This window comes from Balaenoptera physalus, assembly GCF_965194825.1.
Source record: "Balaenoptera physalus genome assembly, chromosome: 1".
Taxonomy (NCBI): domain Eukaryota; kingdom Metazoa; phylum Chordata; class Mammalia; order Artiodactyla; family Balaenopteridae; genus Balaenoptera; species Balaenoptera physalus.
The window spans coordinates 64,938,336-64,962,436 of NC_138882.1; the positions used below are offsets into that span (position 1 = coordinate 64,938,336).

The following is a 24,101-nucleotide window of genomic DNA, read 5'->3' on the forward strand; positions in this document are numbered from 1 at the left end:
TATACTATTTTCTATGGTCCAAATTCAGGCCAAGTTCAGATCTGCAACCTCAAATCTACTCCAGCAATTTGCTTTATAGGTAAGGACGCTGAGGTCTAGAGATGTTGAGTGACTTACTCAAGGCTGCACAGCAGGTAGGTAGCAGAGATGGCACTATGGCCCAAGTATTCTGTCTCTACATTTCGCCTGACTCTGAATCCAGAGCTCTGTCATCTTACCAACCTCCATAAAATACACGAATCTAGGAAAGTGGCGAATATTCTTACATGCACTGGGAACTTGTAGTTGCCTAAGGACTGACTTCACCAATCAAGATAGGAGTTAGATTAAAATTAGACAAAAATTAGGAAAAAAGGAAAGTAAAACAACGGTTAAATGAGAAAAAAAGCAAAAATTCAGACAGACACACACACACCTACGTGTGTGCACATACACCCCCCGCCAAACCCTCAAACCTCCAGAGCTTCCTGCCTGTGAACCGAAAGGAGGAGTGTGAGTTTCCTGGCCCTGCTGGCAGGTGCCTTCTCAAAGGCCCCATCGTCCTCCACTTCCTGAGGAGGCTGCAGCCGAAGAGACTGCTTTTCTCTTCTTCGTCCAGTCACGGCTGCCTCGGCCTCTGCCCCCAGGCACCATCCTGGGGAAGGACAAGATGAAGCGGATGGTGCTTGTTACAGTGGCCACCCTGCAGGCACACTTCCCAATTACAGGTAAGGTCGGATGTATCGGATGTATCGATGGCAAGGAACTTTTCGGAACCCTTTGTGCATGTGTGTCAGGGGTGGAGGGAGATAGCAGAGGGCTGGTGAGGCTCCAGTGTCTCCTTTAAATCCTGCCCTCCCCAAATCTATGAGCAGCTGACTGGGGAGGGGTCCAGCTTGATGCAGGCATCTGCCTCATTAAGGCCAAGCTGGGCATCAGCTCAGAGCTAGCTGCTTGAAAACACACCTGTGCAAAGTATGGATTTTTCCAGTGATAAAAGGAGAGAGAAAAGTCTGTGGTGGGGAAAGGATGAGGAGAAACTGAGGCAGGCCCCGTGTGGACAAGAGGAGAGGGGCTATTTAACAGAAGCCGGGAGGGACCAGAAAATGTCAGCCAGGCCATGTTTCGTGCCGAGACACTTTTCTAGTCTTTATGTATTCTTCTTTCACACCCTTGCTGGCTCCGTCACTCAGCCCCTTTCCTTCTTCCTTCTCCAACAAAGAACATTGCATTTGTTGTTGGTTAGAGAGGGTCATGGCTGTGGCCCTGGCTGACCTGAAACACCTTGATGGGCCAGGGGCTGACTGGGTTAATGAAGGAGGGAAGTGGCCTTCTTCAGGGTCTGTGTCTAGGCTTAGCTCTGACTTGGCTGCCTCTGTACCCCACAGCCAAGGGCTGCCTGATGACACACCCATCCAGGCTCAGTGACTAACCCACCGCCTCTTGCTTCAGGCAGCTCTCTGTCTGAGGCCAAAAAGCCAGAGATGCTGACGGAACGTAGGGGACAGATGAGAGGATGTGACTTGTTAAGCGGTCACCACGGGGAACAACCAACCAGCAAGAGAGCCTACACCTCGCTTCATTCCAGTCCTTAGAATCCGGCTTTTCCTGAATCCTTTTACCCTTACCGTGTTTTCTAGCTCCGATAATAAGAAGAAGTGAAAAGAAGACAAAATGGGCTGCCTCTGGGCATTGGCGTCCTGGCATTTTTTACAAAACATGGGACAAGCTGTATTTGAATCTAAAGAAGCCAGGAGAGTGGTCACAAACCAATGTCCTTCCTCCACTTTACAGCTCACCTCGGTGTGGGAGGGAGTTTGGCGACAAGGGTGGGAGGGCAGGAAAGGCCATTGGCACTTTTGTTCCTGCCAGGGAACATGGCACAGCTGCCGCCTAGCACCTCGGGGGTTTCGAGGACTAAGTAATCGCGGGGTTTTCTGTAAGATCACAGCTCTCTTCTCAGAAAAGCCGTCTTGGGTATGAGTCACGCGGTGCCATAGGTAGGAACACCAGGGCGAGCCCAGAGCAGCCCATCCTCATGTGCAGGGCACAAGAGGACCCAAGACGCCAAAATGGCCTGTGAATTCCATGACTTCAGAGGGAACCGCTGACAGCGGTAGATTCAGACTCTGGGCTTCAGTTTTGGGGGACGGCACTTGGTAGATAATTCTACCATGTGAAGTTTCCTCAGGGGTCTATTTGTGTTGGGTCTTGGGGCCAAGGCTGGGGCAATGGAATTAGAAGAGAAAATAAAAGCTGCTTGGGTGCTGGTGGCTGCCAGGAGTGGTAAGCAAAACCCCACCCAGAAGACAAGATGGGGGCCATGCCGCATTTCCACAAGGTGTGGACAGAAAGAAAAGCCTTAGATTCATCTTTCAATGCCACTTGCTTTGCTGGTGTGGAGATTGAAATTTCAGCTATTTTTAGGTAAGGTTCCTGGATAAAAGTTTTCCAAAGTGTCCTAGCCCTGTTGAGGGAAGGCTGGGGAGGCTCAGAGAGGCCTTTAACACCGAGGGCCACAAATGGCACCCGTGTTGGCTGAGAAGACACACTCTATGATTTCCTTTGGAGGAAAGGCTGCTGACTGACGGAATTCGAGTTGATGTCTTCCCTGTTTTCTTGCTCAGTTAAGCTACTCATCCCCGAACCCTTTTAAAGCATCTTCTTTTTGCTAAGACTTTTCCATTTGCATTTTCTTGCAAATGCCCAGATCATTAAGATCACGGCAAATAACGACCCAGTCTGTCTACCTGAGGAGGTCTCCCTGGGTGAGTCTGCCAAGACGGTAAGCCGAGGCTGGAAGAGATTAAGATGGCGTGTCTTATGGCATGGGCAGACTTCTGCCTGCAGAGCCCTCAACTGCTCAGTGCCTCTAACTCCCTGCCTCACAGACGTCATTTGTAAGGAAATGCAGCTTTGACACAAAGTCTCAGGAAATGCATGCTCCTAGGTGTGGTGGGAAGAGTCAGGCCAGTCACAGTGCTGCCAATTTCCCAGCTGTGCAACCTTAGGCAAGTTACTTAACCTCTCTGGGCCTCCGTTTTCTCACCTCTAAAGTAAGAATAACCTTCATTGCAGAGCTGTGAAAATGAGAAGTAAATGTTACATGCCTGATATGTCCTAAACAGTCAATACCTGAAAGTTGTATTAATTCTTACTATTATTACATCCTGGCCTGTTTTCTTGTTCTCATTATCCAGGGACAGGAAATGGAAACCCATGGTTAGGAGTCTTAATTTGCTCTTGATTGTGTTGTAAAGCAGCACTGGGCATTTTCTCCATCTGTTGAAATGCAGCTCGTCCTTCTTTTGGTTTCTGAGCATACCTGTAACGGCTCAGGAACATAGCGGTGGTCCCTCCCAGTGGTGGGCCCAATTGTGAACAAGCATCAAAACTTTGCTGGGTCATAGGATGAGCATTACAGCTACCATTTCTATTTTTCTGAGACGCTTATTCTGTAAGCGATATTCCCCCAAAGTGAAAACATGACTCACCATGCATATAAGTAGTTAGGGGGAGCAAATTAGAACACAGTCGCCCTGGTCATCACCGGTCAAGGTGGCCATCCAGAATTTGCAGCCAAATGTCTGGTGTGGATGCACAGTGACCAGGGTATTTAAATGAACACTCCTCGAAACCAGACCTTTGCTTAAACTGCTTGGAGCTGGGCTTGAGGGAAGCTTTTGCATGATGCCAGGAAGAGTTTTTCATCGATGGTATTTTCACCAATGGTTTATTTTGACCTCTGGTCATCCGGCTCTGCTCATCCAGATGATCTACTTCATTTTCTACCTTGGCGGTTCTCAGATCTGCTGGCCTGTTTACACATCTGCTGCTGCAAAACATCCCCCAGAAACTGTGCTGGGAAACTCTTGTTTAGGTGAATGACCACTGCTGAATTTATTTTAAAATTCTTTTTATTTTTGCCTTTGTCTTTAAAAAATTAGATTTAATTTTTTACTGGATATACGCTTTTACTTTCAAGAATCCCTGGGCACTGTGTCTTGTTTTATTTTGAAGGATTCAGGCACCGTTAGGGAACTGTCTTGCTTTAGAGTTGTCCAAACACACACTCTGTAATCCTTTTTCTCCTGAATCTTATTTACCTATGGGTCAGCTAACTGATTAAATAAATAGCAACGATAGTTCAAAATAAATTTCTTCTCTGCTTGGGCCAGGGCTAGTTCTTATCAACATTAAAGTGATGGTAGATTTAATCAATTTGAGCAAACATAAAGTCCATTTGGTTAAAAAATAATCAAACTAGTCATTTGATCTGTTAATTGAAACAAAACAGTCAGTTTAGTCACTGCACATACATAGCCATTCCTTCCAGCCTCAAACACAGTCTATGTTTTCTGAGGGAAAAGACGCTTCAGTCTTGCTCAGGGATGTGTCACAGCACTTAGCATGGTGCCTGGAGCAGAGATCACGCGCAGTAAATATTTGTTGAGTGAATTGAAAGGTGGGTGAATGAAGGAAATCTAGACCTTTCTATGTGATTAAATTCACTTTAATGGTTTATGGAGGGGGGGTCGTATATTGGAGTGGCATTATTTGGACCTTTCTTCTAGAGAACTTAGCATTAAACAAAGTACTTTAAAAAAAACACGTAAACTAAGCTGGTGGAGGGGACAGGGCAGTTTGAGTAAACAGACGGATTCAAAATGATTTACAAGGACAGTTTCAGACAAAATCCTACCGTTGTTAAAATTTTCTGGTTGGACCGTATGAAATTTCCTATATTCATTTATTTGGGACCTACAAAAATGATAATTTCATATGATTCAACTAACACTATATCTTGAAAATTAGACAAAGAAAGATGCTCATTTTTCTGACTTGGCTTTAACACTAGGGAAAAGCAGAAAATAAAGAAGGCTACCAACGTTGGAGATTAACTAATGAATTAATAAACTAATGAAAGGCACCAAGGAGAAAAATAAGAGTTTGTGGATTATAGCATAAATCGCATTATTCAATTGCCCAACTGCTTCAAAATATAGAAAGGAAAAAAAAAGCAGGATATCTAATCATTATAGTCCAAATTGGTCTAAGTTACTAAGTAAATATCCCAACTAGCTATCATTTTTTCTCTCTCTCTTAATTTGAGGTATTTTACCAAAAAATCATAAAATCAGAGGAAGTTATAAATTTAAAAAATATTCCATTCCAGTATTTTTATAAGTGTTTAAATATCTTTATATAGTTGTTATTACAAAAACAATTTCAAGTGCTTTTTTTCCTTAATATTTTATTCTGAGCATCTTTTTTGATACTTAGCCTTCATGATTGTTTTTAATCGCTATGTAAATGTCCATAGTTTATGCATCCTATTTTCTTTACTATTTTATTATTGTTGGACATTTGGGCTGTCTCTAATTTTTGTTATTATAGCTAATGCTGCAAGAAAATCTTTACATCTGTAGCTTTTAAATTTTCTTTTGAATTACTTCCTTGGGCTAATTTCTCCAGGGCTGACAATTAAAGGAATAGGTTAAAGTAAAGGAACATTTCACAGGGTACTTTAGACTTCTGTTGAAGTCTAAACAGTTTTTCTGTCAAGGAAAGAGAGTTTTTTCCCTAGCTCTCTGACCATCTGCAAGTGTTTCTTGCCTTTTCTGGAGCAGGCAATAGGATGGAGGGAGAGAGGAGACCGTGGAACCAGAAAGATCTGGATCCAAGTCCTGATCTGTGGCCAATTGCCTACCTTCGGAGCCCCGTTCTTCCTCTGTGAGATGGCGGTAACCATGTCTACCTCACGCAGAGCACCGTGGAGTGGAGATACTGCTCGGAAGTGCCTACACACAAGAGGTGCTCGAAAAGCAGTAGTCATTATCATGTGTGCCTCAGTTTCCCAACCTACAAAATAAAGGATATCATTTTCCCAGTGGAAGAAAGTGGAAACCCTGGTACTAACATGCTTTCTTTGTCTTCCCTTGTCACTAAATTGCAGTAAACTTGGGCAGGAATCTCTTTAGTTTTCACATCTGTGAAATGAATTGCGTATGGTCTTGTAATTACCAAGTTTTTAAGAACGTTTAAGTTACCTAGCCTCCCACCCCACTGGTACTGGCTCCTAGAATTAGGAACCTAAACTTCATTCTTCCCTGAAGCTCCAAATAAACAATAAACTTAAAACTTTAAAAAAAAATCCGGACTTCCCCCTTATCACAATATTTTTAACTCTCCAGTGGGAGCCTCTGCTGTGAAAAATCGAAGGACAGATTCCAACATTTTCTGCCTTGTGCCTTATGCTTGTGTGTCGGATGCAGATTTATGGCCACACAAGGACTTTGTTGGTGAGCAATGACTTGAAGAGAAAGCAAATTGAGGTCTGAAGCAGCCAAACTGCAGTGGTGGAAATGTTAGGAGCTTCCACTGTCCGCTTTGCTTGCCTGTTATGATTTGTGCTACTCAGCAACTAATCTGCAGGCCCAAGGGGAAAAAAATAAATAGAAAGCATTCAAACAAGGACAGGCAGGATCCTCGCTGGTCCAGACCACTGTTCTGTTAGTGCAGTCGTCCCTTTATATTTACAAAATGCTTTCCAGCGCCTTCATTCATAACCATCCAATGGCAAGTAGCAGAAAAAGTATTGATTTTAAGATTCTCTTTTTATAAACAAAGAAAATGAGGTTCAGAGGTTTGGTGACTCGCCTAAGAGTAGAACCAGGCTCCAAACACAGTTTCTCTGATCCCTTGTTCAAGGTATGTGCTCTCGAATGTTCTATGCAGCCTGTCTACCAGGCCTGCTGTCAATTTGCAGTATTATACATCAGATGACTGTATTCTGAAGCAGATTTTTGAAGGTATTCCCCTTAGTAAGCACGTATTATGATTTTCCTCTCAATTTCTGAAGAAATAATTGTTTTGATGCTGAATATTCTCATTTAAATATACGTTTTTCTGCTGAGTGTGAAGTATTTGGTTGTTAATATAGAATTGCATTTTTCTCTGGCCTATCATTATAGTTCTGAAATCATGTTCTCCCCAACTGGTAAAATCCATATTTTCTGTTTTGCTGTTAATAAATATACCTATTTTGGAGCTTTTCTTGAGAGGGACCGGCCTCACTTTGCACACACCCCTTTCTGTGTGTGCAGGTACCGCCCCCCTGTCCTCTCCCCCGCCGACCACGTTATGCATAGGTGGAACTCAAATGTGTAAATCAAAGTGTAAATTAAATCGTATTTGAGAAGACTTGATCTTAAATAGTAGCCATTAACAAATGTGTTTGGTAAGAATGTATCTTCATGCAGTGTGTAAGGTTTTGTGGGGTGAGGTTTTCTAAAAGAATAGCACACTATTACACACAGATGCTGGGTTGAGATTTGTTTTTTTATATAAATCCTCAAGGAGTGGGAGAATTACCTTTAAATGACAAATATCTATAATCAATTCTTAATTTCTTTTTCTAAATTTTATTTATTTATTTTTGGCTGTGTTGGGTCTTCGTTGCTGCACGCGGGCTTTCTCTAGTTGTGGCGAGCAGGGGCTACTCTTCGTTGTGTTCTCTTGTTGCGGAGCACAGGCTCTAGGCGTGCGGGCTTCAGTAGTTGTGGCACACGGGCTCAGTAGTTGTGGCTCACGGGCTCTAGAGCACAGGCTCAGTAGTTGTGACATACGGGCTTAGTTGCTTCGCGGCGTGTGGGATCTTCCCGGACCAGGGCTCGAACCCATGTCCCCTGCATTGGCAGGCGGATTCTTAACCACTGCGTCACCAGGGAAGTCCTCAGTTCTTAACTTCTTATGTCAGATTTTAGCCTTGAGTCCACTTGCATCTGCCTGGGCTGAGCTCAGGGAGTGCAAACCCTTTTGCTGTTGACTGGAGCAAAGCAAACCAAGATAAGAAATCTGATGCTCAGAGCAGAAGCATTAAATTGCCAGATTGTGAATATCGGTGGCTCTTAGTGGGGCCACTCCCCAAGCTGACTGGGAGGAGGGCTGGGAGAGGAGAAGTCTCTGAGAGGTTCTCCAGCTATTTGCAGGGCTGCTGGGTTATAGGTGCATTGCCTTTGCCAAACCCTGGAGTTGGGGAAGACGGCTCAGAACACAAACCAACACCACTATTTAGGATTAAACAAGTCACCACTTCTCTCTGTTGCTGTAGATACTAGAAAGTCAGCTGTGTGTTCCTTCATTTCACCAGGTCCCCAGCGTGAGATGTTGTACTGGCTCGAAGCCATCATGTGAATGTCGGCCCTGAGTTAGGACTGCCTTTTCCTCATGCAGGCTGGGAGTGGCAGTGGAGACTTGGAGGGATTAGGTATTACAGGCAGAGTAAAAGAGACAGCCTGGGGGTGGGGCGGGGGGCTTTCGATCTGCGGCTGTGGGAGGCAGACTGGCCAGAGCAGCATGCTCCCGGGAGAAGGCCCCTGAACGGGGGCTGCAGCGTGGGACCAGCCTGTGTCCAGGCCCCGTCCTGCGGGTTATAGCTCGGCGCAGGTGTGGCACGCACATGTGCTGGTGTGTGTTTACCTGTGTGCTCTGCTGGGGGTACAGATGTCTGTGCCCCAGTGTGCATGTGAAGGTGTGTGTGAGGCTGCGTGTTTGTGCACGTGTTCCAGTGTGTCCCAGTGTGTGGGTGCATTGTGTGTGCGCCTGTCTGTATGCAGAAGGACGTGTCTTGCGTCTGCAGGTAAGTCTTTCTGTGTGCACCAGTGAGTGGCTTTCTGTGTATAATGTGTGCATTTAAGAGGAGGTTGGTGGCAGCAGGACAGCTCTGTAGAAGGAAGGGCAAACATTGCTTGAGCTTAGAACTGGTGAGCTAGGCAGGAGAATGGCAAAGCTGAGATGTCACTGAGCCCATTCCAGGCATTCTGTGCAGAAGGGAGTCAAGAAAACTTCTGTCCAAGCTAGAATCTCTAGGATCATGGAGAGGTGGGAGCAGCTTCTTCATAGATGCAGAGACGTCTCAGGTCTCCCAACTGCCCTCAGAACTCTGCCATCTCCCAAGTAAGCCTGCTGTCTTTCTTTCTTTCCGCCTTCCTCCCAGTTCCCTCTACTTAGAATGCCTACCCTACTCCCACCCCGACCTGTGGAAACCCTGTCTTCCCCTTATAACGAAGTCCAGATACCTGGGGATCTCCCAGACCCACTGTTGACATTGTTACCAGCGTTGAGGTGACAAAGGAAGGTGGAAAATTGTTGTTCTCATAAGTCAAGTTTAAAAACCCAACACAAATAGTTCCCTACGGTGAGCCCTTCTCAGAGTGGAGGCCCAGCACACAGAGTTTCAGGAACACGTACCTGTCAGCAGAAAATGTCACCAGCTCCCCAAATTCTCACCAGTTCCTCCCACAGTGGCCATCCTCTGAGTTTTGACTAAAAGAGTCAAAATACATTTGATGCTTTTCTTTCTTCCTGCCCTCAGAATAGGTAAACAATTCAATAAGGTGGCTTGTGGTGCCCTATTTTGGCTGTCGAGAGTTGGTATCGCCAGACTGATAGTTATTTTTAATATCTGGTTATTCAAACCATCTGAATGGCACATTTGCCCACAAGGGCCGCCTTGCTCCTCCGTTGGGAAAGAGAGCATGGAATTGGAAGGAAAAGGGAGGAGGTGCCTGGCAGAAAATGGTGCAAATGGTGCATTTTTAGGCCTTACAGACCTTTCTAAGGCGACGAGAATTTAATTCTGTGTCCTGTCTTTTCTTTGCAACAGCCAGTTGAAAATATGAATTAAAAAAAAAAAAGTTTGCTGCTTTAAAATACTTCTTGACCTGCCGTTCTTGCTAAAGTACTTAGAATTATACATATCTTTGCACCATGGCCATGATCCAAAGGAACCAGAGCAACTGAGAAAACTGTTCTTTGGTGGTCTGAGTGTTGAACATTTTGAGAAGTGGGGCACACTCACAGACTGTGTGGTGATGAGAGACCCCCAAACCAAACATCCCAGGGCCTTTGGTTTTGTGACTTACTCTTGTAGTCACACGAGGTGGATGCGGCAATGTGTGCCTGACCACACAAGGCTGATGTGTGTGTGGTGAAGCCAAAGAGAGCTCTTTCTAGAGAGGCTTCTGTAGAGTCCATCTAACAGTGAAGAAAATTGTTCTTGGTGGCATTAAAGAAGACACAGAAGAATATAATTCGAAAGACTACTTTGAAAAGTATAGCAAGATTGAAATCACAGACGTTATGGAAGACAGGCAGAGTGGAAAAAAGAGAAAAATCTGCTTTTGTGATTTTTGGTGATCATGATACAGTTGATAAAACTGTTGTTCAGAAACACCACACTCTCAATGGGCATAACTGTGAAGTGAAAAAGACCTTTTCTAAGGAAGAAATGCAGTCTGTGGGATTGCAGAGAGGTGGAGGTAGATGTGGCAACTTTATGGGTCACGCAGGACACGTTGGTTGAAGAGGAGCCTGTGGTTGTGGATGTGGTGGCAGCGGGATGACGGTGGTTATAGTGGATCTGGAGGTGATGGTGGCAACTATTGTGATGGTCCTGGTTATAGCCTTAGAGGAAGCTAACGTGGTGGTGGACCAGGATATGCAAACCAAGGTGGTAGAAATGCTAGCGGTGGCAGAGGATATGACGATTATAATGAAGGAGGACATTTTGGCGGTGGTAACTATGGTAGTGGAGGATACTACAATGATTTTGGAAGTTATAGTGAACAACAGTAATCAAATTATGGGCCCATGAAGGGGGGCAGTTTTGGTGGAAGAAGCTTGAGCAGTCCCTGTGTTGGTGGTTATGAATCCGGTAGTGGAGGGGTGGATATGGTATCAGAAGGTTCTAAAAACTCAGCAGAAAAGGGTTGACGTTCTTAGCAGGAGAGAGTGAGGAGTCGTCTGGAAAGCTGCAGATTGCTGTGAGGCAGTCGTCCCAAATGCATTAGAGGAACTGTAAAAATGTGCTACAGAAGGAACAAGGATCCGTAGTCAGAAAAGTTACTGCAGCTTGAACAGGAAAACTTCTTGTTCAGGACTGTCCTAGCCACAGTTTTCAAAAAAGTGTAGCTATTGGTTACTGCAATGTAGTGTCAATTAGATGTACATTCCTGAGGTCTTTTACGTCTTGTAGATTTGTTTTTTTCATTTCCTTACATCAGGCATATTGTCTTGTAAATTGCGATAGTGGTAACCAGGAATAAAAATTAAGGAATTTTTAACTTAAAAACAAAATAAAACAAATCATCTGGTAAATCACTTGACTTATCAATGAGTAAATATTTACCAAGCACTTCTCTTGTGCCCCAAGGAAAACAAACAATTCTGTAGATGGTTGGCCCAACCAGTCCATTGACGAGGCCCGTGTCTTGGAGATGGATATTGAGTGATTGAGAGCCCACAGGTAAAAGAAAGCTTCCCTAGTTCTGTAGGTCATGTTCTCAGGTTTTATGAAAAAGTCTTAATTTCCCTACAGGCTTGCTTCTTTATGGTCTGGTCTAATTTTCATCATTTTGTGAGCCTGTGCTAATTTCCATGCTGAGTTTAGTAGCAAAGGAGGCGTATATCAGGAGATACCAACCAAGACTATCTTGAGCTAGGCTAGAGAGCTTCAGAAATTTCCCCCTTTGATTTCTTCAGATTAGAGAGAAATCTTTGTCTTTTCTCCCACTTCACTATCAATGCTTCAAAACCCAGACCTATATAAAATACACAAATGCTTTCTGGACAAAATGAATCTTGTCTGTTTTCTTTGGATTTCGGTGGGAACAATAAAGATTGAGCTACAAAAGGTTGGCAAAGAGGCTTATTCTTTTTCTTTCTATTAAGTGTAGAGGCTTCAAAAGAACAGCTCAGAAAGTCAAATAATTGTATCCACCGCAGCTCACCCATCCATCTCCCTGCTGACCTGGCCTGTGAAATCCCCTTTAAAAACTTGGCCAGCTCTCACCTGCCCATTGCAAATGCTGTATTGTTAAATGTTCCCATCCATAATTCCACAAGGGAGGCTGCTATAAAGCAAATTCCTTCCATTTCAACAGAGTATCTCGTCAGGAATAGCGCTCCGGGGTGAGGGGAAGGGTGCCTCTAATTTTCAAAGCTTTGTAATTTCATCTTGGAGAGGGAGGTACTTGGAAACCAAAAACGGACTGTGAATCAAGTTATGATCACAAACTCTTGCAACCCAGAATGGCCAGTGGGGAGGATGTGAAAGGGAAGGTTTGGAGAGCAGTTTTTGATCTTCATGACAATTTCTTGATTTCTTTAGTTTGGAAAAAAAAAAAAACACATCTGTTTGTTTCTAGCTGTGGCTCTAAACATAAAGCCTCAGACTCAGAGGCGATCTAATTGCTGGTTTGGTTTCAGGCCGTAGCTTCCTCAGAAAATTCCTGTCAGCCATTTTGAAGAGCACAAAATGGCTCCTCCGTGGCAAGGGATTAACAGAGGATTTGGCTGCTGCGGGATTTTAAAATTTGGGGGGGGTGAATATTTTGCAGCAGCATTCAAGCCTGGAGTAATTGCAACTTGAAAAAGAAAGAAATCTAACCTCAAAATTGGCTAATCATCTCAGATTCAGTGCAGAGTGGTCACCCAGGGGAGCAGGTGTTGTGCCACTGGGTCCTCTCTAGGGAGTCCTCTCTATCGTCCTGGATGCTTTCCGCGTAGAGTTCCTGCAAACCCATGGTCTTCCTCCAAGTTTGACCCTATGACGTTATCTTTCTCTCCCATCACCTTCATTCCTTTTCCCTCGAAGGTTTTTAAAAAATCCTTTCCGAGGGAATGCACGAATCACATTTAATGGGATTTTGAATTATGCAAATTCAAAATAATGCAGTACAAAAACTTAATAAGGTCTCAATTTATGTGCACTCTTTACAATACTGTGACTCCGATTTTGTATTTATTCCTGTGAGAAATTAACTTGAATTTTGCAGAATCATCAGGAATGCACCTCTCATGTAGTGTAACTACTTCGTGATCAGAAGGGGCCTGTGATGATATCGTGATTAGCTGAGGTGGGCATGGGGGATGCTGTCAGTGAGTTGTACTTTCAGTGACAAGAACAGTAGATGGAGCCTCTCGGGAAAGATTTTCTGTGACCCAAAGACTTTCTGTGACCTTGCTCTGGTATGACAGAATCACGGAATATATGAGCTGGAAAGGATAGATACCTTCAAGTTCTACTTCTGGATTTTACCAGGGAAGAAATGGTGGTCCAAGAGATCAATAAATCAGCCAAATGTCATGTAGCAGAGTCAGCTCTTGAACCCAGGATTTTTGATTCTCACTCCAGCTATCGTTCCTCTGGGCCGCCAGGCTGCCCTGTTGTAAAGGAGTGGTGTTTCCTGAGCTGGGCACTTGGGTCTCAGGTGTGTGCAACGAGGCCTCACATTGGAATGGCAACTGCAAGAGGGCTGCGGCTGGCTGGACCACGTTAGTTCATCCTAGCCATGAGGCCCTGACGGTGGCAGACTGGCCACTTCCATGAGCAGGGGGACAGCCTTCAACTATTTCAGGAGGTGCAACAAAGCACTGGGTCATCCCTACCGTGAGGAAACCCCGGATGGGGACAGTTGATACTGCTGGGGAGCCTCATTTGATCAAGTTCCCATTGTTTTTAAGTTCTTTGCCCATTAATGTCACAGGCCCTGACCTGCCCACCTACAAGACAGCAGGCTGTCTGAGGGCCTTGCTTCGCAGGACCTACTCTCCTGCAGCCTCTGGGAGAAGATAAAGTCAGCACTCCTCCCAGAGTCCTGTCAGGAGCAAGGCAGACAGTGGACAGGCAAAAAGAAAGCTAAATACACACACACACACACACACACACACACACACACACACACACACACATACACACACACACATAGAGCCAGAGTGCTTTTTTATTGGTATAAAATAAAAGTTTAATGAATGAACAAGTGACCCAAATTCCATATATTATTAGTACATATAGGTTCAGAAAATGCCTTATGTATGTAAATTATACCTCAACAAAGCTGCTTTTTAAAAAAGAAAATATCAGCCACATACAAGGGAACCTTCCCCTGCTAGACGAGGCCCTTGGAAAGTTTTGTGGAAGAGAATATTATAACAGCACTTAAAATATACTTAGGAGAGTGTTATCGAATCATTTAGTAATGCAAGGGTTCGTTTTCTAATTTAGCTATTTTCATGAGTGTGAATTTTCACTTATTGGATTATCATAGCATAGACAGACACATTTAATTTTCTTAAGGAGGGATGTGCCCAGATTTTCCTGTCAGTTGTTCACCAATGGACGACCTCCCTGGGGTGAGCAGGATTGACCCCTTGGACTTGGAAGAATTTCCTTTTAAGAGCTTTCTGTGATGCGGCTCTACCTGGGTGTCTCACCTCTCTGCCTGGCACCCCATTCATGACTAAGAGAGACAGATAAATTACCTCTTTGTGCAGATAACTCAACGGCATCTTAAACAGCTCTGCTGTGACTGCCCCGGGGCCATGGTGACCACAAAGACAGTGACCCACTGATCCAATGCCCTGGCAGCCAAACTCACCTCTAGTCATGACAGGGCATCTGTTAGGTTAATCTAGCTGGAGAGAGAAGACTAAAACCAATGAGAGAAAAATCAGGTAATCTTTCTATGAGTGAAGAGGGTATGTTTTAACGATACATTTCCTTGTCGGAAATATTATCAGAGATAGAAATAAAATGCAGAGCATAGCCGTGCCTTCATTCATCCTAAATGTATTTTCTGAGGAAGCACCGTTACACGTCGGGTGCTGCAGCGTGATAAATCCCAGCTGCTGTGCTTGGAGAACTCACAGTTTCGAGGGCTGATAGATGTATCCGAGTAGTCTGGTAAAGTGATACGAGCTGCAGTAACAGTTAACACTCGTTGAGAGGATCTTGTTTTCTGTGTTGTTTACATGCATTAGGTCAGCTAATCCTGTGGGACTTTTATTGGTGTCCTTTTATGCAGGTGGGGAGCTGAGGCCCAGGGGTACAAAGCTGGCAGAGCTGGACTTTGGCCCCAGTTAACCTGGCCCCCACCGTGAACCATATTGCCTCTGGGTGCGGGATAAGAGCCTACATTTGTCATAAACTTAGAGGGAGGAGTTGAGGTTTGTTTGCCACAAAAAAGTTGGAAAAGGGCAGATCTGGTGTTAGGAGCAGGATGTCTTACCTCAGGAAATCAGGAAACACCAGCTAGGGCTCTTAGTAGTCCCCTGCCCATCCCTGGAAACTCATTCCCCACCCTCAGGATGGTTCTGGGATGAGAGCCTGGGGGCACCTTCCACTCATGGCCCTTGGGACTGAGACACGTAGCCCACACCCACTCCAGGCCCAGTATTGACTTGCCTCCCTGGGACCAGCTGCTCACATGAGCCAACCTTCCTCATCTAAAGGAGCCGACTCCTAAAGGCCTTGTACTGAAGTTTATAACAAAGGGATTGTTTCCCAAACTGTGTTCTGCAAGATAGGAATGCTGTACCACAGAAAGAGGGGACAGAAGTATTGGAAACGCTAGTCTGAGCAAACTTAAGGAAGGTTTTGTTTGTTGTTGTTTCACTGCAGGACTTGTCAGAACCTTCTCTCTGCAAACGTGCCTTACACATCTCCAGGAGGAAGAGAGGGAGATATAGCATGCAGTGCTGTGCTAATTGATTTGACCCCATTTGGCATTTATTTTTTCAGGGAACCCCTATTAAATGGCCTACAGAATACAGATCGAGAAAAGCTCAATGGAGGACTGTACTGAGTGGTTCAAAATGTGAGGGCTATCAGAAAGCTAGGCTGGAGGAGTAAAGGGATGCACTTTGGGGTCAAAGGATTTGAATGGGTAGGACTTAATGCAAAGCAGAGGAGAGGAAGACACCCCAGGAAAGGGAAGTATATATCAAAGGCATGACAGCAGCATGAGTGCAAATGCCCAGGTAAGGGCTTAGAAGCTCCGTCCCTTTTGAGCAGCTCTCGTGCCCTACTCACACCTCCATGGCAATCAGGACAGGCAAATGATTGGGGGGACATTTTGGGGCACTGATTGGTAGGATTGTTCCAATGAAAAGAGGGGCCAATGATACTTTACTCTTCTTACATAACCTATGTATTAAATTCTGCAACAGAAACTTCCAAAAGCAGAGGCAAGTTTAGCACGTCCTTTGTAGCGGGCGGTGCCTGTTCATACCACGTTGGCCTCCCCCTCAGCACCTGGCCTGCCTTCCAGCTGTCGCCATCTGCACCTCGTGGCCCGAGGCCTAGCTCTGGCCCTGGAGTCCGCTCCACCCTGGGCACCTACAGGCTGCCCGTGCAGGAGAATTAATGCCCCGCTGGGGCAGCCCTCAGCCAGTGACTGAATTCTCACCCACAAGGCTGTGCCGTCACGTGTGGTAACTCTGCACTCCCTGTTCCATGCTGTTTCCTCGAATTTGCCAGCATGATGAAGCCCCGTTGTTAACAGGGATAACTAGCCAATAAGGCTCCCTTTACGGAGTTCCTTCCTGTTCCTGCCAGACTCCCGCACGTATTTACAATATCCATTTCCTAGGGCTGCTGTAACCAAGTACCGCAAACTGGTTGGCTTAAAAAGCAGATATTGATTCTCTCACAGTTCTGGAGGGTAGAAGTCCAAAGTCAGTGTGTTAGCGGGGTTGGTTCCTTCTGAGAGAGAATCTGTTCCATGCCTCTCCCCTAGCTTCTGGCTGTTTCCTGGCAATTTTTGGCACTCTTTGGCTTGTAGATGCATCACCCTGATCTCTGTCTCCATCTCCACATGGCCCAGTCTGTCTTTGTGTCCAAACATCCCCTTTTTATAAGGACACAGTCCTATTGGATTAGAGCCCGCTCCAGTGACCTCATCTTAACTTGAGCATCTGCCAACACGTTATTTCCAAATAAGATCACATTCACAGGTACTGGGTAGGGGGAGGGGGGTTAGGACTTCAACAATCTTTTGCAGGACACAGTTCAATCCATAACACCTACCAATGCTTCCTGGGAACATCTCCCAAATAAAGTACCTGTGTTCCAATCTTTGTCTCAGGGTCTGCTTCTGGAAGAACCCAAACTAAGACACCCTTTTGAAAAAAGTACCTCAGGGGTACAGAGAGATTGTGAAACTTCCCAAGTACCATGTAACAAGTCCCTTGCTGAAATTATGATTTGAGTCATCATTTTAATTTCTTACCTAAATACAAGAAGATACTTCTCAACCTCTCCTAAGACTATCTGGAAGAGTTGTTTCTATGATGGCTCGATTATTTGTTTTGAACACTGATTGTCATTCACCATGATGTGGCTCAATGAGGAAGGGAAAGAGACATGTTAAATGCACCGGGGTCTTTGCCATTAGGTATCTCTAAGGGAAGGACACTTCTAGCTCAAGACATAGGTGTTCGTTTCCAGCCCGGTTGACTGTCAAGCTCCTGCGGAAGTGACTGGTGTAGATGCAGACTGTGGGGTTGCTGGGCCAACTTGGTCCCCTCCCTCCCTCCGGAAGATGGAATAAACATGTCAGAGGGGAGGGTGCTTCCCATCTCAGGAGCACCGGGGTTGCCCTTTAGAAAAACATCGCCAGCACATTCTGCAATCTCGAAATGAATCTGAATGGTAATTCAAGAGGCAGGGCTTGTTCTGGATTTTGAGACAGTTCTTCTACCTGCTCCAGACCCTCCTTTCCCAAGCTCCATCTCGACTCCACGTAGCAGTGGTCTGGATGGCGGAGGGACCCTGACAGGAGGAAGGGCTAGGGTGGCAGCTGTGGCTGACACCTCCTGCCTTCTGTGTGGTCTCCTTGGCTGGTGAAGGAAGAACAGACGAATTTGTGTTTCCAGGTCACAGCTGCCGGGGGCCCCGGCTGTGAGGCAGGGTGGTTCCAGTTCAGTTCTGAGTCAAGAAATGCTTCAAACATGTTCTTCTTGGCAAGAGTCACCAGGAATTGGCCCTTTCTCTGTAGCTTTCTGCAGTCCATGAGCATTTGAGAAACTGGATGAGGGTCCTGACTGCAAGGAAAGGCCTTGTGAGTGTGTTTTAGTTAAGAATAAATTTTGACTCTAGTGAGACATGCTTGTTTACAAACACAGGTATGTAGACCAGGACTAGGGATGACCTTGATTTTCTCTGCTGTTGCAAGAAGATTGTGTGTGTGTGTGTGTGTGTGTGTGTGTGAGAGAGAGAGAGAGAGAGAATTAGGAGGCAGGAAAGGGACAAGAAGATGTATTAAAAGGATATTCATGGCAAAGAAAGTAATTTCTAGCATTCCTTTGCTCTTCTTGCTAGCGCCCAGCGCCTCAGGGAGCTCTGGGCGGTGGGTGTGGGAGGTTGTGAGAGGACAGTGTTGACTAGAAGCAGCACAGCTTTTATTCTACTGCTGGAAAACGGCCCCCTCCTTTGTGAGAGAAGGCCACTCTGTGAGGTTCACATCGTCAACAAGGAGTCCTTCTTGCTCAGCTGATTCAGGAGAAAGGAACCACATCCTGAAGCAGAACCGTCTTCATTTATTTCAGATTCTTTCCCTTGTTGCCAACTTTCCATTTACCTTTAACTTCCATCTCTAACGATGTTTATCGCGCGCTTGCGTGCACCCGGTGTTTCCACATAGGGTCCCATCACAAAGCCCATTCAGTCTTATGACAACCCCGTGAGGTACTCGGCATCAGTACTGCATTTTATGGGTGAGAAAACAGAAGCTCTAAGAGACTAGTCTCAGGACTTGTCGTTAGTAAGTGGTGCCGCCTAGGTTTGATGCCTGCCATTCCCAGGGTTCTCTGTGCTGAGCTCCACCATGAATACGACTGCAGGAAGAGGTGCCATCAGAGGAGGGGGCTATGGTGTGGGATGCTGAGACCAGGTCTGAATCTCTCTCTGGGGGATTAGGGTGCTTCTGACTATATGTCTCCCCATAGGCTTTAAGACCGACCTGCCCCAGGCTCTCTCCTTGGGGCACAGGGACAACCACCAAGCCACCTGCCGCCCATACCTCCTGCCAGGACCATTTGCAGCTGCTCAGGGCCCACCCACTGACGTGTGGTAACAGGTTGGATGCAATTGATCGAGGGCTGCTGGTAAACACTTACTGGATGTTCTGAATGGGTCCAGGAGTGGTTAATCCTAGGAAAGCCCTGTCCTCTGGCCAAGTCCCTTCCCCAGGGCTAGATGGTCATGACTAATGTGCGGCGTGGTCTTCCCTCACATGGGGAGGATGGTTTCTCAGACTCTCCTCTATCCTTCTTGGCGTTGCTCAGACCCCATCTCTGCTTTGAAGCCTTTGCAGCCCACCCAGCTCGCAATAATCCCTCCCTTCACTGAACTCCTCAGGCTTTCACCGTCTGCCCCTCTCAATCAATGGTGAAGAGCATGGGTTCTGGAGTCACACTTACTGGGTTCAGAGTCTACTTTCGGTACTTTCCAGTTGTGTGTCCTTGAGGAAAATAAAGGCTTTCTGGATCTGGGACTCTTCATCTGTTTTATGTGGGTAATGATACCTACCTCAGAGGGGTTTAGTGAGGAACAAAGTCTTTAATGCATGAAAAGTGTTGGGCTTGGTGTGCAGCACATGAACAGCTGATATACACCAGCTCGTAAGGTTAGTGCCCTGGGCTGTCGTTGATTGCTGATTCACATCATCATTCAACTCTTGTATTATTAATTAACTTTTTATGTATGTAGTTACACATTGCTTTTCCAAGTGAAAGATTCTGGAGGCAAGGGCCCTGACATTGTTTGTGTTCTTTTTATGCCTCAAGTATTTACCATTGGACTCTCTCGAATGAAACCCAGTGGTTAAGCAGAGCTCAGCAAACTTTTTCTCCAAAGGACCATATGGTAAACATTTTAGGCTTATGGGCCACAGGTCTCTTTCACAACTACTCAACTCTGCTGGAGTAACACAAAGCAGCCATGGACGACATGCAAACCAGTAAGCATGGCGATGTTCCAAAAAACTTTGTTTACAAGCAGGCAGCTGCCCAGATTTGGGTTGTAGGCCATATTTTGCCACCCCTGGTTAAGAACAATGGGATCAGAAGTCAGATGCTTGGGTCCAAATCTACCTCCACTACTTCATATGCCTGGTTTTCCAGCTCTGCGTCTGAAAGGAGGCCCCGTCAGTAAGTGTCTGCCCATCTCTGCCTGATCCCAGCCCATAGTACCAGGGAGACACCTGAGGTGCCCTCCTTAGGCAGCTGCACAGCTGGAGTTGGTGGTTGGCTTCGGTGAGCAGATAGCACAGGTGTGAGCTTAAAACAAAAAATGGCCTACATTTGCTGGGGGAGTATCTTCAAGGTCGATAGCTCTCTCACTAAAGTGAAATGGAAACCCCAATGTGATTCGGCTGGCCTGAGTGATAAATGCACTTGTTATTATTCTCTGATTCGCTCTGTTCATGGAGAGTTTAGTCACAGGAGTTTCTATTCTCAGGAACTCACAGCACATCACAACACACAGCTTAATTGTCCTCATAATAATTCTGCCCTGCATAACAAGCCTTTACAGGCAAGGGGTGGGGGGTAGTTATGAGAAATCATGTGTGTTAGAATTGCTATCCGTGCTTCGAGATCATCAGATAAAAGTTAATTAATAACACACGTACGTGTACAGGCCATCTCTCTAATCTTAAGTTCAGGTTATAATAAAAGGATGGCATATTCTATTTTCAACCTTTTTTAACCCTTGAAATTGTGTTGATTTTGAAAGTAAAAATCCAGCATCCTGTTAAGTTAAAGAAAGACAAAAACAGATGAGAATTATAGAGCAGTAAGAGTCTGGCTCAATGTGGTAAGAATTATTGTAGGACAAGAAAGCACTGGGACTTCCGGTGGGACCAAAGTGAGGCGGCGGGGCAGGGGCTGGCACCTCCCGCCGCAACCATGGCATATACCGGCCTCACCGTGCCTCTCGTCATGATGAGTGTTTTCTGGGGCTTCGTTGGCTTCCTGGTGCCCTGGTTCATCCCTAAGGGTCCCAACCGGGAAGTTATCATCACCATGTTGATGACCTGTTCAGTTTGCTGCTATCTTTTTTAACTAATTAATTTATTTATTTATGGCTGTGTTGGGTCTTCGGTGCTGCGCGTGGGCTTTTTCTAGTTGCGGCGAGCAGGGGCTACTCTTCGTTGCGGTGCACGGGCTTCTCATTGCTGTGGCTTCTCTTGTTGCGGAGCACAGGCTCTAGGCGCACGGGCTTCAGTAGTTCTGGCACACGGGCTTCAGTAGTTGTGGCTCACAGACTCTAGAGCGCAGGCTCAGTAGTCGTGGTGCATGGACTTAGTTGCTCTGCGGCACGTGGGATCTTCCCGGACCAGGGATCGAACCCGTGTCCCCTGCATTGGCAGGCAGATTCTTAACCACTGCGCCACCAGGGAAGCCCGCTGCTATCTCTTTTGGCTGATTGCAGTTCTGGCCCAACTCAAGACTCTCTTTGGACCACAGTTGAAAAATGAAATCATCTGGTACATCAAGCATCACTGGCCTTGAGGAAGAAGACCTGCTCTCCAGTGCTCAGTCATTGAGGTCACAAAGAAAACTCCTCTAGATGCAAAATCACCTCCATACCCAGACCACCTTCCTTGAGTCACCCGCTTTGGCCGTCAGCTGCCTTAAACGTTCACACAACATTTGAATATTTATTCTACAAAGCAGTATTTTTTCCTGACACCTTTTTTACACTTTGATGAATGATGTGCCTATTGAATCTAAACTATGCTGCCTCTATAAAATGTTTATGTACTCTTCCAAGATAGAAAATGCTGTTCTTCTGAGAAATGACATTACTCTCTCCTTGGGAACTGTGTATCTGAAGATGGCTCCTGCCTGCTTACAATATGAGGATCAGCGACGTGTTTAAAAACTATTACATGACAATAAGACTCCAGTGGGGCAGTCAGTAGGAGAACATGTTCAGAGGGAAAATCTGTCCCACCAGAACTATACCAAAGTATATTTTCAGGATGAATTTCTTATTTCTGCTCTCTTTTGGAATAAATTATTTTTCTGCTTTCTATGGAGAAAAAAAAAAAAAAAGAAAGCGTTGGGTAATGTCAAGATCTCATCATCGGGGAAATGGAAAGCTACATCATAAACATGTCTGCCTAATCATCCCAAGCCTTCTCATTGTAACGAATGTATTGTCTTCTCAGAAGCAGTAATCTCCTTTGGGACATGAGTAAAATAAGTTGAATTCAGTTTCCCTTTCATGATATAATGAGTATTTCTCCAGTGCAGCATAAGAAATAGAATATCACCCAGGAGAAACATAGGCAGTGATAATGTGGAAAAATCTAATAAAGAAAACCCACATGCCCCATGGAGGAGAAGCCCTCTGTGTGTGTGTGATCGTCATCTTGTGAGTGGTTCGATCACACTTTATAGTTTTGCCAAGTTCTTTAATGTAAATTACTTCATGAAAAATTCACATCCCTTTGAAATGTATAGGTTAGCCCCCTTTTATTGGTGGAGAAGCTAAAGCTTAAAAAAGATAAGTGATTTGCTCAAGATTAGTTATTGGTAGAGCTGGAAATTGAATTCCATTCTTCTGGGTCCAAATCCAAGCTCTTCTCCCAGAAAGTTACGTGTGGACAGGTTGTAGGTATATCTGTGGCCTGGAGCGGTGGCTTTTTTTTTTTTTTTGAGTGGAAACTGCCTGCGACACTCTTTTATTTATTTATTTTTCCTTTAAGGCTACAGAAAATCTGCACATAGACAAGGCAATTCTTTTCTTATAGAAAAGAATACACTCAACTAAAATTTGCACATGAGCTTCCATTATTACACTTACTTTCATTTTCTATTTATTTTCCTCTTAGAGGTCAAATTTTCCATTCCTGATTTTAACCCAAAGAAGGGCTAAGTAAATTCCATGGCCCACTCTCGAAGAAGGCAAACTGGAAAAAATATACAATGCCAAATGACTAGCCTAACAGGGTGTGGACACCTTGGTCACCACTAATTCTTGTACAGTTTAACCCTAGTGACAATTTTGCAGGAACAAAATAGCTACTGTTTTTGATATTTGGTCTCCAGGTGTGTCAAATACGTTTTGATTGAGTGCTCGGAGCAGGGCTTTTCAACCTCTGCACTGTGGCATATGGGGCTGGATAATTCTTTGCTGTGGGAGGCAGTCCTGTGCATTGTAGCACATTTAGCAGAATCCCTGCCCTCCAGCCACTAGATGCCCACAGCACCTCCAAGTTGTGATAACCCAAAATGTCTTCAGATGTTGCCAAAATCCTAGGGGGCAAAATCTGCCCCTGGTTGAGAACCGGTGGATTAAAGTCATCATTTTTGTGGGTTAATCACTCATTGATGGGTTAGGCCCTGATGGACAATCTAGTCTGACTTCATTTTGGTCATTAAGTTGACCAGCACAGGAGGCTAGCAATAGATCCATTGCTATTCACTTTCCCCCACAGGGCTGCCCTGTGAGAATGGCTTTTTGACAGCTCTTCCCAAGGGCAACAGCTAAAAATCATGGAAAGCAGCCACTTGACATTGGGTATCCACAGTTGGCAAGTGCCTCCTTCCGTCTTCCATTTGCATTTCCATCCAGATTGTGGGACTGAGGGAGGTCAGTTTCAGCAGGAAGTGGAAAGTGCATAGATTTATGAGGCAACCAGACCTAAATCGAAATTCTGGCTTTATCACTACCTAGCTAGGTGACCCTGGGCAAGTGACTGTACCTCTCTGAAACTGTCTGCTCCTTTATAAAATCAAAATAACTCTACCTACCTTAAAGAATTTGGGAATTAAAGATAATGTGTGTAAAGGGCTCAGATGGAGCTAGGCACATAGTAGCACTGTAATAAATGTTTTCTATTACTATAAATAAAAAAAGAATGAATGCCTGAACAGATAAAGTTAGAAATGTCAAATGGAGTGTCTGCCAGTGGCCAGGTCTGTCTGGGCTAATCTCAAGTGTTTTCTGATGATCTCTGAAGCATGTGCCCATCTCTAGCTCCTTCAAGGCCCTCTCCACCTGTTCTCTCTCCAATGTCCCTGTTCCTCTGACTCTTAAGGGACCTGAGTGTTCCAGAACAAATGGTCGGAAAGGTGTGGATTTATGTAGAAATATGTCAAAGCATTGTTGGTTTTAGCAGCTGATCTGTTCTGGGGTGTGAAAAACATCCAAAGTCACTAAGCCACAGAGGGATAGAAATGTGAACAGATGGGCAGATGGGAAGGCAGCTCTTGACCTGAGCAGCACAGAAGTCGCTGCCCTGGCCAGGGCTGGAGGAGAGGCTGAG

General features: G+C 45.2%; 1 protein-coding gene and 1 pseudogene across 2 annotated transcripts in view; both read left to right on the top strand.

The window, feature by feature from the left end:
- The first annotated feature begins 603 nt into the window (after nucleotides 1-603).
- Nucleotides 604-24,101, top strand: part of CD247 (CD247 molecule) — a 77,442-nt gene continuing 53,944 nt past the window's right edge. The window contains exon 1 of the mRNA XM_082439488.1: nucleotides 604-707. Coding sequence (XP_082295614.1) covers nucleotides 650-707 — 58 coding nt within the window. The 5' untranslated portion in view covers nucleotides 604-649. The remainder of the gene's footprint in view (nucleotides 708-24,101) is intronic.
- Nucleotides 18,028-21,862, top strand: LOC309638466 (V-type proton ATPase subunit e 1 pseudogene; annotated as a pseudogene). Its single transcript has 2 exons — nucleotides 18,028-20,865; nucleotides 21,115-21,862. The product of its transcript is annotated as a V-type proton ATPase subunit e 1 pseudogene (transcript).